The following is a 13575-nucleotide window of genomic DNA, read 5'->3' as shown; positions in this document are numbered from 1 at the left end:
TGTGTCGCAACACATCCTTGTAAAGGCATGTAGCACGACAAAATTATGAGGTGTTCACGCGAGGGGACATGTTCCAGCGACAACTCGTGTTGCGTGAGCTAATAAATATCAGGACATATCGCTGCAACATGTCCCAGATAGATCTCCCCTCGTGTGAACAGTACATGTTTTGTTACTGCCCTTGCGAAAAGTCTCCTCGTTTCTTCGTTTCTACCGACGTATCCAGCGTAGCAGGCGACGTAAAGGAAACGCGGAAGTCGTGAGGGGGCCACGCGAGGAAAAAATCGCTAGTTTTCCTCGCGCTGCCTTCTTGTGATCGCGCACTCTTCTAAACGCACTGAGAAACGTACACAGTTGAAACTTTCATCCAAACAAGGCGGCTGGTTTAGCGCAAATTTTGCGTAAATTTGTACGACATGCAAAGCAATTATCGAAGTCATCAAAAGGCATTGGAGCTCAGGCTGGATGGAATATCATCTGCATTGGTTGTGTGTTTGTTAGGCTTTGAAACACGTAAAACATAACCGAACTTAGTACAGTCCCCACCGGTTACAAGCTTTGCTTTGAGCTCGGAATGGGGAATACACCTCTCCTTGCCGCATGGTGATTATGACACAGGACTGCTTACTGCCCATCATGCCTGTGTGGCAGATAGGGCAGCAACAAAGTTTCTCCAACCCTGCCTATCTCCAGCCAGTTTTTCAATGGTGCTCCAGCTGTAATTGAGCTCCCTTAAGGACGGTGCCTACTAATAACAAAGCATTTTTGCCCGGCCGATGACTATACAAGAAATGTAGATGTTACCAAGGGCTACTAAAATTCAAAAAGAAAATTGGGGGTAGCCACGCAAATTTTCGAGATAATTAGGTTTGAAATCTGGAGAAAAGTGCTGACGTGGCATTTTAAAATAAAGTAAAACTAAATACAATTTCCTTGCAAATTCCATTTGAAATTGGTTTTTCATGAACAAAATCAACATTAAATATAACAATCTGTGAAATAACTAACAAATAATGTCTTCGGAACTGCGTTATCCACGTTTTTATTAACAAAATAATTGCGTTTGAGCCATTTTTGACACTAGCAGCTCTCACTTGCACGGCAAGAAAATCGGCCTAAATTTTTTTTCACTTAATGAAAAATTAAACATGTGCTCTATAGGCTTACCACTTACATTTTATAAAATAAAAAAGTGGGTTTCACCACGCGTTTTTAAAAGTTATACCAGTTGTTTTCAGGTTCTTTGAAATCGCTTTTGGAGTCTGTTACATTTTTCCTATCCCCTCCCTAGCGAGTTGAATATTTGCATCTCGCGCGTGCACTACGCCATTTGTCACGGTTAGCAGTTTGCGGGTAACGTTTTAGCGCTTAGAGATTTGTTTTTAACTGTCAATGTGAGCCATTTTCAGTGGTTAGCGGTGAATGGATACTTATATGTTGCTTTTTCGCTGTTCCTGGCTTAGGATATGTCCATAAACTGGCTTTCGTCGCAGAGAAACTTTCTTGGTTTTTAGTCGCGCGCTTGTTCGCGTAGTTGAATTCGTCATTTTGCGCGAGCAAATTAATTAAAAGCGCGCGCGCCCAGTGTGATCGATGCATCGCGTGATGCGCAGAACAAGTGCGCAGTAGCAATAGGAGGCACCGTCGTTTCTACCGTTCTTCGCCATGTTGTTTTTGGGCGCCCTCTTCTGCGTTTGCCTTCAGGTGTCCAGCGCATTGCAGTCTTAGCTATGTTGTTGTTTCCTTTCGAAGCACATGTCCAATCCATCTCCATCTTCTCCTGGTGACAATCGTGCGAATATCCTCCTGCTTGGTTTTATTCAGGAGCTTGTTATTGGAGATTTTCTGTGGCCAGAAAATTCTCAGAATCTTCCTGAGGCTAGTTGTGTGGAAGGACGCTAGTTTTGACAGGTCATGTTCAGTCATTCGCCAGCATTCGCAGCCGTAGCCTGCGTAGCTGGCGTCGAAAGGGGAGGGAGGGGGAGTTCTGGTAGATCCTAAGCTTTGTCTTTGTGCTATAGCTTGCCGATCTCCACACTGGTCGTAAGCTTAGGACTGCTTACAAACCCTCTTATGGTTCAGCTGGACTGTGAAAGCTCTGTTGACTAAGGCCGTGTTCACACTTAGTGCCCGCGCACTGGTACCTGAACACCGGCAACAAATAGCGTCGTGTTCACACACAGAGGACAAAAGTACCCGAGTACCCCTTTATAGCTTCCGAGTCTCGACCTTCTATTCAGGAACGGGCACCGTGCCCGAATTAAGGCGTAGGTATTTGATAAATAGTATGTTCACGTTAGTGCCCGGCGAGAATGTACTCGGGCACCGTGGCAAGGTACCAAGTGTGAACACAGCCTAATTGCCCCACAGCTGTGCTACAGGTAAGAGCGGGGGGGGGGAAGGAGGGGGATGCGCGGGAAAAAAAAAAAAAAAAAAAAAAAAAAAAAAAAAAAAAAAAAAAAAAAAAAAAAAACCCAATAAAGGCCCCCCCCGGGGTAAGAGCGCCTATGTAAGCCAGCCTGTGACTCGAGAGTTCAGATTGGGTAGAGCAAGAACTCCATTGAGCTCACACAACGTGCCTGTACTCCAGTTACGAGCCTTGCTCCAGAAGCGCCGCGCTCAGTGTATACTGGAGGCTGACTCGTCCCCAGTCGTCTTTTGAGTCCGTCTTGAGTCGACTGCTCAACACGGAGGTTTTCCTGCTTCCCATCATTCTTCGCGTCTTGCAATTTTCGCATGAGAGATGACTGGGGACGAGTCAGTACTGGAGGCGTTATTCATTTCATAACGCGAAAATAATCGATAACGTCAACCGTTCCAACAGCTCTTTGGGCTGTCACCCGTCATAGCCAAACCATAGCTACAATCTTGGACAAAACTAGTTGAAACAAACGCATTTAACGCATTGACTTGCAAGCAAGTAAAAAAAAAAATCTCCCTCTCCTCCTACTCAATCATGTTTCTTGGGGTTTGCGGTTCGACAGGCTTTGTTTTGAAACGGGGTGGTGGGGGGGGGGGGGGGTTGCAAAACTGAACTGTTACCTAAATAAGTAAAGATTTGCTCAGTGTTTCAACAGTTTTGTTCAAGATTGAAGTTTATAATTCAAACTAAACGTTTGCCAATTACATACATAGATGCTTCCTTACTCGCACTGGACGAGGAGCCCCGGACAGGTGTGTCCACATGAGTGAATTGAATCTTTGATACAAAAACGTTAAAACTTCCAAGTTACAAACGTTGCTACACGAGAAGTATTTGTAAGTTTTACCTAGGTAAAGCATTTCTCTGAAGGTCGTACGCCGGTCTTTGAAAAACCGAACTGACCCTGGAACGAACGGAGTTCGGACGCCGGTGTTATTACTTTTCAGACTTTTGATGTTACTTTTGAACTTCCGGCGCAAGTTTGCGGTCAGCAGTGTGTTAGTGAACCAAGCAACGAAAGATAAATTAGCGCCTTTGGTATGGTAAACATCGAGTTGTTTAATTACAACATCTACCGACAGTTTATAAGACATCTGGACTAGCTTTCCTCCTCAAAACAATGTTCGAGAAGACGGAGATGTTTTGTCCTTTGTGCTACAGTAGTTACGGTACGGGATTTCCACAGAGAATTCCAAGAGATCTGGACTGTAGGCATACGTTTTGCACAGGTAAGTTTTGTAGTGTGTGAATATGGAATTCAAATAAAGCTTTCCCTTCGTAGAATTTAGCTTTGAGGGAATGATTCTCCTTGTTTTAAAAGATTCCTTTTTGGATAGAAAGTCCTCTTAGATGTAAAGTAGACTGAAGTTCTGATTGTAGTTCTAATTGTTCCATGGTGATAATAGTTAAACTTAACAAATTATAGTATTAAGGCCAATGTTTAGCCCACCAATGCAAACGTTTCACCATTTTATAGGGAAAAATATCAGGGTCACCTATACATCTTTTTCATTCAAATGTTGGTTTGTCGGAAGGAAAGTCAAAAGTAAAAAAGTTTTTGAGATTTGGAAGTGAACAGAAAAGTTTGAGTTCGGTAATGTTTATCAAAATTTGCCATGGATACATCCACGGGCAATAAAATATTAACTTTGAATTTGGCGTTGTGTGAATTAAAATTTCCCGGATTTGATAAGCTTATGTTTTTCTAGAACACTAGCTTCCAACAGATTTTCTACAAAATTATAAATTTGCTAGGGTCTTTATTCATGGATGTTAGATCCTGTATTTAAGTGCATGTATGCAAATGAAGTGATTTTGTAATTATGTTTCAGTCAAGCATGCCATGTTTTATTAAATCTATTTATATACATGTATTAAGTAAAATCAGCATTGTTCATTGTCGAAGTCACCCGCAGTTAAGAGGTTTGTTTAATTATTAAGTCCTGTGACCTTGGGCGTTTTAAAACAACGGGCAGATTTTAAAATCACTAAGTCTTTTATTTGTAAGCCGTGCTGAGCTTGAAAATAACTTAAATTTATTTTTTAATGTTTATTCCCTTTTCTAAAGCCATTTTTTCTAAGAAATTGATCCATTGTTTAAAAAAAAAATCTAAAAAATTATGCTGAACCGTTTTAGCTGTGAGTTAAGTTTATTGTGTAACAAGATAGTTGCCTGGGGAAACCAGCACTCCCAGAGCATACATTATATCATGAATACGACTACACCTAACATTGTTTTTACAGCTGCAAACTCTAGCGCAGTGTTTGCCAGACCTAGGTTTTGTTCACATGCTTACACCATAAAGCCGGGTTTACACGGGCAATTTTTATGTGACAAATATATTTGATAGTGTAGATGAGACAACATAATTTATTTGTCAGCAGTCCAAAATTTAGTGTGCCAGATATGTTATAATCTTGGACATCAGAGATATGTAAAGAGATATGTGCTTGCACAGTGCTTAGTAGAAGTTTGTGAGTTCAGGGACCACAAATGCAATGCAATATTTACACTGTACTACATTTTATGTTATGAGTCATCAACAAGCAATTTTCCTATGTACAACTTTTATTTGTCACATAAAAGCTAACACGCCAGCAGAGCTTGTCAACAAATATATTTGTCACATAAACATTGACCAATTTTTCTAATCTACTTGGGGGTCATTGGGCTCTATTCACTAAGGGGATGAAAGCATGTAAGCCATGTGGGATTTAAGTTTCAAGAACATTTTTGCAGTGCGAATATTAAACAACTAATGCTCCAACAACCTATTTTCATGAAAAATGCTCATAGAATTTACAGTTGACTTCTGTGGGGGGGGGGGGGATATGTTTTAAAACAATGCATTGTCAGTAGGAAATGTGTAAATGTGTCTAGTATTTAAAATACAGTCAAAGCTCTCGTAAGCGGACACCCTCAGGACTTGAAAAAAGTGTCTGGAGCTGGCCGCTTACAAGAATGCTTGCCGTAAGTGTAAGTGGTGTTTCGAACGCAATGTAACTGGATAGGATGACGACAAAACAAACACTAAAATATGTTACTGTATTTACTGTAAAATCATGTGACGAACGGCGATGTAAAGTTGATTGGTAAGAACAAGATACAGAGGTTTTTAATAGGATCTTCTTTTGGGTGTCCGCTTACGGGAGCTCAAAAACAAAGAAAAAGTCTAACTCATTATCTCTGAAAGTGTCCGCGGTCGCTAATGAGAATGGCCGCTTACGAGAATGTAAAAATACAGAGTTTGTATAGCAGTTAAAACAGGGTTTCAAACCAGGCGGCCATTAGCAGAGCTGTCCGCTTACGAGTGTCCTTTAAAAGAGATTCAACTGTACTCTAACTTTACCCACTTAAGTTGTATTAACATGAAGGGGGATGTAATATTTCTTGATGAAGGATATTGACACCCATTAAGTTAAGGAGATTTAAATTTAATTTTAAACCTTCTGAACTTAATGAGGTGTTAAATTCCTATCAGCTAAACTGTGGAGTTCCATTGCAATATATCAGTTAATTTAGAAACTTATCTTTAGCTGGATCTTAATTGAATTTTTAGCGTAAACTTAATATTGTTATTTATTACAGTGACTGCATTTAAAAAATTGATAAATAAATTACTATATTTAGAGACAAAGCCACATCGCTAAAGCCAGTTTTCATACAGGACCTCTATCCAGGTCGAATCGAAATTTGGACTATTTATGTTTGTTTTTTTCTGGAGGGAGGAGGACCAGAGAACCTAGAGAAAAACTGAACCCACATGTGACGTTCAGGAACCGAACTGGGGCCACTTGGTGGGAGGCGAGTGCTCTCACCACTCGGCCATCCTTGCTCCCCTTGTATGTTAGCCAAGAGAGGCACAATGACTTAATAGAGTAATATTAATTCATATTATTAAACTTTTTTTTTGTTATTTATTACAGTACTGCATTTTGAAACTATATTAGAGACAGCACTAGCCAGTACAGGCCTCTCCGGCTCGAGATTTTATGTTTGTTTTTTTCTGGGGGGGGGACCGGAACCTAGACTCACCCACATGTGAGTTCAGGCGACTGGGGCGGTGGGGGCGGGCCCTTAATAGAGTTTGATCCCTGGCTGGGGTCATGTTATTGTATTGGGCAAGACACTACTGTCACAGTGCCTCCCTCTACCCACTCCACATGAGTATCACTTCATCTACTGTCACCCGAGAAAAGATCCCCCTGGGGTAAGGGGGTACTGAACAAAGTTTATACGGGGAAGCTTGCCCTGAGGGAGGCTTTTAGCCAGGTGTAAGTCCAATATAAAAAACCCCAAAAAAACCTAATAATTTACTCCCATATATTAATCCTGGCTAAAAGCCTGCCCTGAGGTCTAAACCCTTACCCTTTAACATGTATACAAATACAAGTACGTAAAATTTTATATAAATATATTTTTTTCACTTCATGTGTTATATTTTTTTATTTATTTTCTATTTTTTAATTTATATATAACTAGTGTACATAAAATTTCCAACAGTTCCAACGTTCACAGAAAAACCTTTTAAGGAGTGTACAATAAAATTTTATCTTATCTTATCCTGGCTAATACATGGTTGCACAGAGAATGTGTCACATGTGTAGATAACATGTTATTCCCACGTGTGAAGATATGAGATAACCTCAGGCTGGTATTTCATTGGTGTGTATTTGATAAAACCCCATTATATACCTTCTGTGGAAAATGATATCCCTTTCACATACCTACATTACATATACAGTATCCCTTTTCTAAGCTTTTCATTTTTCATGCTTTGATGAATCAGCTGTTAGGTAAGTTTGAGATATTTTGAAAGGCCCTTTTGCATACATAAACAACATTTTCCCCTTCCCTTCCTATACTTCAAGTCATGAAATATACTCTGTTTGGGTAGAGCCTCCCTGCATACAGTCAACTCTCCCTTAAAAGACGCCTCTCTAAGACAGCCACCTGGCATTGGTCCTGTCCTGCCTTTTTCAGTCATTTACTATAACTTAACTCCCTTATCTTTAAGACGGACATCTCTCTAAGACAGACAGTTGTCCCTTTTAGAGAGAGTTGGCTGTAGTCCACTATATACGGAGTTCCCCCTTCCTGGTTAAGGGCTGGCCACTAGACTCAATACAGACTTTCAGTCAGTATACATGGCTTACATCTAAACTAAGAAACCATTTCATATTTTTTATAACATTTTTTTTTCCTTTTGGTGTTCGACCATAGAGTGCCTCTTAAAACTACAGGAACTACAGGGCTCTGTGATAGAATGTTCATCTTGTAAACTGCGAACCCTGTTACCTGCCAATGGTGTTGATGGACTTGATAAAAACATGGACCTTTTAAGGGCTGTTCTACAATCCGAGGAGGAAGAACAGAAACTGTGCAACTTCTGCATTCAGAAGGTTTATCCTCCTAAACCAGCGACATTCCACTGCTTTGATTGTGATGTGTCAATGTGCGGCAGTTGTTCAGATGCTATTCACTCTCAGTTGGAATTCCGTTGCCATGACATTGGTCGAGAAAGTTCTAAAGATGGTTCAGGAGAGGATCAAAGACAGACAGTCCTGTCGCGGCCTTCATCTAGTTGCTCAACATTAAGCAAAAGATCTTCTAAGCTAAGTATAAAGCCCGGGCTCAGCAGCAGGCCTTCCAGTTCTTTGTTGGACTATTCAGCAATACCTGGTAATGTATGCAAGTTTTACATTCAGTTCTTATAGACTTCTCTGAAAGTTGTTAGCCTTCTACATTTTCTACATCTACATTTTAATATGTCGGTAAAAAGTCCATACGGATATCACACCAACGTCTAAAAATAAGTAAAATACAATATGTGCATATATAATAACTGAAGAATTCTAAATTAAAAAAAAAAATCTAAAAATTCTAAAATTCTATAGGTAAACCACTAAATTAATAAAAATGCTCGTGCAGTCCAGACTGAAAAACACGCAAGAGAGTCGGACTCAACAATCGCCGCAGGGAGTGCATTCCACTCTCTTATGGTCCTCCGAAAATACGAGTAAAAATATGCGTTTTTCGTCGCTCTATATTGCGTATATTTGAAATTATGGCTGCCACGAGTTCTGGATTCATTATGTCTCTAAGATAGGAGTCAACATTTATATCTACAAGGTGTGACCTTCTTTGAGAGTAGTCATTTCAAGTTTTTCAAATTATGACAGTTAGCAAAGTTGACGACAAGGGTATGAATAGCTGAGAAGTTCAATGTTCTTTGGCTCATAAAGCCCTGGTCGAACCCTGCCCAGGTCTGATCACACACAAACAAGCTTTCCTTGGCAATGAAATCACATTTTGTAATGACTAATGAAGATGGTAAATTTTAATATTGGTGGTAAATGATAAAGATGAAATGTTCATTATGTCAATAGCGTGAGACAAAGAAAAAATCTGAGTCCCTGATGTATATTGAACCCATAGCCCCCAGGGTGGGCACTCCCCTACATGGCCTATACGGGAAAGTGCCACTTGGTAGGGTATGGTTTTTGACTCCTCCAGCCCTGAACAGCGTATATCATTTCAAGCTCCTCTGTCTTAACCAGGGTCTGAACCTGTCCAAGACAGGGTACGAGTAATTACATTGTTTTTGCTTTTGCTTCAACGAAAAGCATATTTTTATTTGCTGGGATCGATGTTCGCATTCCAATGCGCTGAACATCACGAACAGGTCACAATCAGAATAAAGCATAAATGATTGTCGATGTTGTCCTTTGTCCTAAAATGGGTCTTAAAATGGGGGTGTTGTCCTACACAGGGTAGGTATTTTAAATTTTTTATTGTCCTAAACAGTGTCAGCGTTTGAAAGCCACAGCAGCACCCCTATACCTAAACATAGGTCAAGTACCCCCCCCCCCCAGTCCATAATGTGTGGCATACACTTTAAACCTTGCTCATTATTGTTTCTTGTCTTGGAAACTTCAGAATGCCCCGTTCACAAGGAGAAAACAAAATACTACTGTCGGAATTGCAGATGCCTGTGTTGTGTGTCCTGTTACAAATTCGGCAACCACAAAAACCACAGCTGCTTCCAGGTTCATGAAGCTGAAGAAAAGGAAAGAAAAGCACTTGAAAGATTACAAACAAAAGTTGAACAGCATGGTGAAAAATTTATAAAGGCAAGAGGAGAAGTTCAAAGAACTATTGAGGAAGTTAAGAAAAATACTATAGAAGTTAAGGATATTGCACGGAGATATTACAGGGAGCTGCGAGCTGCCATTGATCAGGGAGAGAAAATATTGATGGAGGACATTGACAAGAGGAGTGATGCAAAGTTAAAAGCTTTAAATGAACAGCTCAGGTGAGAGTTAAGAAAAAAAGATGAAATGTGGTTAATTCCTTAGGAAGTTACAGAGTGATATTTGTTATGTACCCTTTATTTGAAATTATGTTTTGGTATATTAAGTAATAAAACATTTGGATATTTAATAAAGGCTGAAAAGACTTTGCAGGGCTGCAAATAACAGTCAGAACTTGCTCATGTCCAACGAAATCTCAAGTGTGGTCGGACATGATGTCTGGACAATTTTTTGATTGTAAATCATTTTACGGCAACAATGAATAAAATTCAACCTTTTGTTTTTGGTGAGGTTTGACCACCATTTTGTTTGTCAAGTGAAAAGATTATTTGCAACCCTGCTTTGTGAAGACTATCATTTACTGCACTAGGCTACGAGTAGTCCATCATTTTTCTCAGGGTAAGTTGGGTGGCCTGGGGGACTCTGCAAGCATGTGAGAAAATCACTTCGTACAAGAAGACCTGACACCTGAGGGTTTCTGAGTTGTCTTCGCACATCACTTCTTATTCTAAGTAAATTTTCACATGCTGTTGCATGCTTGCCCTCTTGACCTATCCTTAGGCTATCACTTCACATAATCCAATAGCATGAGAGATGTTATTCTGGTTAGTGAGAAACTATGGCCATAAATTGTCTGGTGCCAGGCCTCTAGGCCCCTACCCTAGACCGACCACTCCCCTTGTCTTAGTAGTTCCACATGCAAGTAGGCTTGATTTCCAACTTTTTTGCCGCTGGAATCAGATTCAGAGCTTATTCACCAATTCATTAGCCAGGGCTGCAAATAACAGTCGGTCATCGGACAATTTGGCCGACGAAATCCCAATTGTGGTCGGACATGATGTCCGGTCAATTTTTGATCATAAATCATAAGTGATAACTTGTAAGTGGCCTTTTGTTTTCATTTGGTGATGTCCGACCACAATTTCGTTTTGTCCAACCAAGATGGTGTCTTAGTAGGACATATTTCCTTTCAAATGAAAAAATTATTTGCAGCCCTGTTAACTCATTAAATGTCAATGTTTTCACTTTACCTCATAGTCAAATGATTGAGATCTCCAGTCTGACGACCACTGCCTGTAGAAACTGTGACAATGCTCTGAGTCTGGACTATTATGAGATGTTGATGCTAAAGAAAGATGTGGAAACAGAAATGATGGATGTACTTGAGCTGCTATGCGAGATTACTCCTGTGGCTAAGGCTGATCTTGGCTGTCAGTTTCCTAATCATGAAAAACTCCTGGGCAACATTCGTAGCTGTGCCAAGCTTGTTTTACGTAAGTACTTACAGCTTTTAAAACCTTCAGTAACAATATTATGGTTTTATTTCACCTACATTAGATGATCAGAAGTTTAACCTGAATTTCAACCATCTCCTCTGGTCATTTACACCTGATAGTTAGTGACCAGTGGAGGTGGTTAATAATAATAATAATATAATAATAATAATAATGTTCTTTACCCAGGGAGCTCACATCACCAAAGGTGTTATTCAGTGAGGCCCTGCAAAATAATAGTTCAAATTTAAAATTAAAAGATTAAAAATAGTTTAAGAATTAAAAAAGTTACATAATAAAAAATGTATAGTATTAAAGTTCACAATAAAAGGCATAGGATAAAAAATTTAGCTAAAAACTACATTCTTAGATCGAACTAATCATGAACCCAACTTGAAAATAAATGGATTCTTATAGTTTTAGGGTTTTACACTGCTCAGAATTATGTACAAAGAAAACTGATGACTTCCAAGCATAACTTGGATACTTTTCCAATGACTTTTTAAGTGATCATTAATTTTGTGTTTACTCTAATAAGCCTTTAAAGGGCAAACAAAAATTACTTGGAAACCACTAGTTTACATTGTGCAACATGAAGGAACTGGTTGGCTATTAGGTTTCTTTGATTTATAAAGTTTAGTCAAAAAAGTCTTTTATTTAAATGAATGTGAATGGTTTTCATGATCTTATATTTTTTCGTATTACACAGCCCCAGGTCCACCAGAGAAACTGACATGCCGAATAACAGAGGACAACAATGTTCATGTCAAATGGGATCCACCAGAAAACAACTTGTTTCTGTATTCAGTGGTCGGTTATATTTTACAGAGCAGCTCAGGTAAGATCATTGTGTGACCTTTTAGTAGTGTTGTTGAAAGTTCTTAAACCCTCAAGTAAATTATTCGAATTAAATCTCAGATGTGGGGACTCACATTTGAAAGGGACAGAGATGCTTGTCGGAAAATTTGAAACTAAAGTTGACAAATCTGGGCGTGGCTCAAGCTTTCTTTGACTCCCACCAGATACCAGTTTTCATCCCTGACCACTTTATACCCCAACACTGACAACATGACAGCGATTTTTATCTCTTCGCATGCAACTCTAAACGAGACGTCAATGAAGATATTGGCGTTCTGTTCTGAACACCCTAAGAGCAAAAAAAAAAAAAAAAAACCCACAAAAAACCCTAAGACCAAACTCCGTAATCCCAACCAATATACACTGACCCCAAAGCGAAACGACCAGTTTCCCCCTTCCCTTTTATATGGGAGTCCCCCCATCCTACCGCCGGGATTAAATTTCTCAAGAATAGATATTAGACAAACAAGAAACACGAGCAGTGTGGATAGTCAATAGAGTGAAATCGATACGAACTGAGTCAACACTCTAACTCATCTTTCTTTCTCTAAAAATATTTGACAGCTGAACTTACACAGCTGTTGTAGAGCTGCTCGGGGGGGGGGGAACCCCCCCCCCGGGAGCTCAGATCTTCTGTATGCGCTTAGAGATCAACTTGAGATTTAATTGAACTGCTTGCTGATACATTCTCTCTTTTCTAGGTCCAGATAACAGCTTTGTTACGATCTACAAAGGACACGAGACTTCGCTAACAATAGACAAGACTGCAGCGAATTTACCTGTCGGAAAACAAGTGCAGTTTCGTGTATGTGCTATAAACCTGATTGGTGAAGGACCATGGGGATTTCCTTACGGAATCAAAATACCCGAGTGAGGGGCGTTCCTGCCACTAAAGTCTGGAAACAGTGCTTAGGCATTTCGACATTATCTACAGACATTTTCAACGACTTTCTTGCATAAAGTAGCTGTAGGTAGCTAGAAGAACTTGCGTCTTTGAGCGTGGTGGAATGGCTCTTTTAAAACCAGCTGCATAGAGCCAGATAGTTTGAAGAAATTACAAAAGATTGACGCCCGGAAAAAAACTTAGCCTGTGTTGAAGCCGGGTGTGTCACAAAAAACTCTACCGGGGTTTAGTTTTGTTCGTCTGCAGCTCAGGCTAAAAAACATTTCTTATTTTGATCACTAAAAAAACTTCGACCTCCTGAAAATAGAAAGGAAAGAAAAGCGAGGAAGAAATTACCCTTTCCCTAACATTTTAGTCACAAAAAATATCTCCAATACTAAATCATTTGCCAACCCCACCCTCCTCACCCAAATATATTAGTTGATATTAAAGTATTAATTAAAAGTAGCCTGAGTACGAGTACACAAACGTCGTATCGTACGTTTTTACCCCCCGAGGGGGGGGGCCCCCCCCTCCCCCCCCCCCCCCCCCCCCCCCCCCCCCCCCTCCCCTCCGCGTCAAGAAGACGACTGGGGACGAGTCACGTTTTCACCACGGGACCGGAAGTGAACCGCAAAAGACATTCCATGTGAGCTTTTCCAAGCCAATGGAATTGGCGCACAGGCAGAAACACTTGAGTACCAAAGTTTTGATGTCTTGATATTTACGGGCTGTTGAATTATATAAAAGTAAAATATGATCACTTAGTTTTTGAAACTGGAAATTTTATTTCACAGTGAAAATGAAAGAAATTATCACATTTA

At 39.9% G+C, this 13575-nt stretch overlaps 1 protein-coding gene across 1 annotated transcript; it reads left to right on the top strand.

The window, feature by feature from the left end:
* Positions 1-3437: 3437 nt before the first annotated feature.
* On the top strand, positions 3438-13575 carry LOC144656661 (uncharacterized). Its single transcript, XM_078516904.1, has 7 exons — positions 3438-3651; positions 7647-8105; positions 9363-9738; positions 10775-11010; positions 11720-11848; positions 12570-13249; positions 13353-13575. The coding sequence occupies exons 1-6, from the start codon at positions 3543-3545 to the stop codon at positions 12740-12742; spliced, it is 1482 nt and encodes a 493-aa protein (XP_078373030.1). The 5' UTR covers positions 3438-3542; the 3' UTR covers positions 12743-13249; positions 13353-13575.

Source organism: Oculina patagonica, chromosome 6 (assembly GCF_052425735.1).
Source record: "Oculina patagonica isolate OP01 chromosome 6, crgOcupat, whole genome shotgun sequence".
Lineage (NCBI taxonomy): Eukaryota > Metazoa > Cnidaria > Anthozoa > Scleractinia > Oculinidae > Oculina > Oculina patagonica.
The sequence above is the reverse complement of the archived record's forward strand: the minus strand, read 5'-3'. Positions and strand labels throughout refer to the sequence as shown.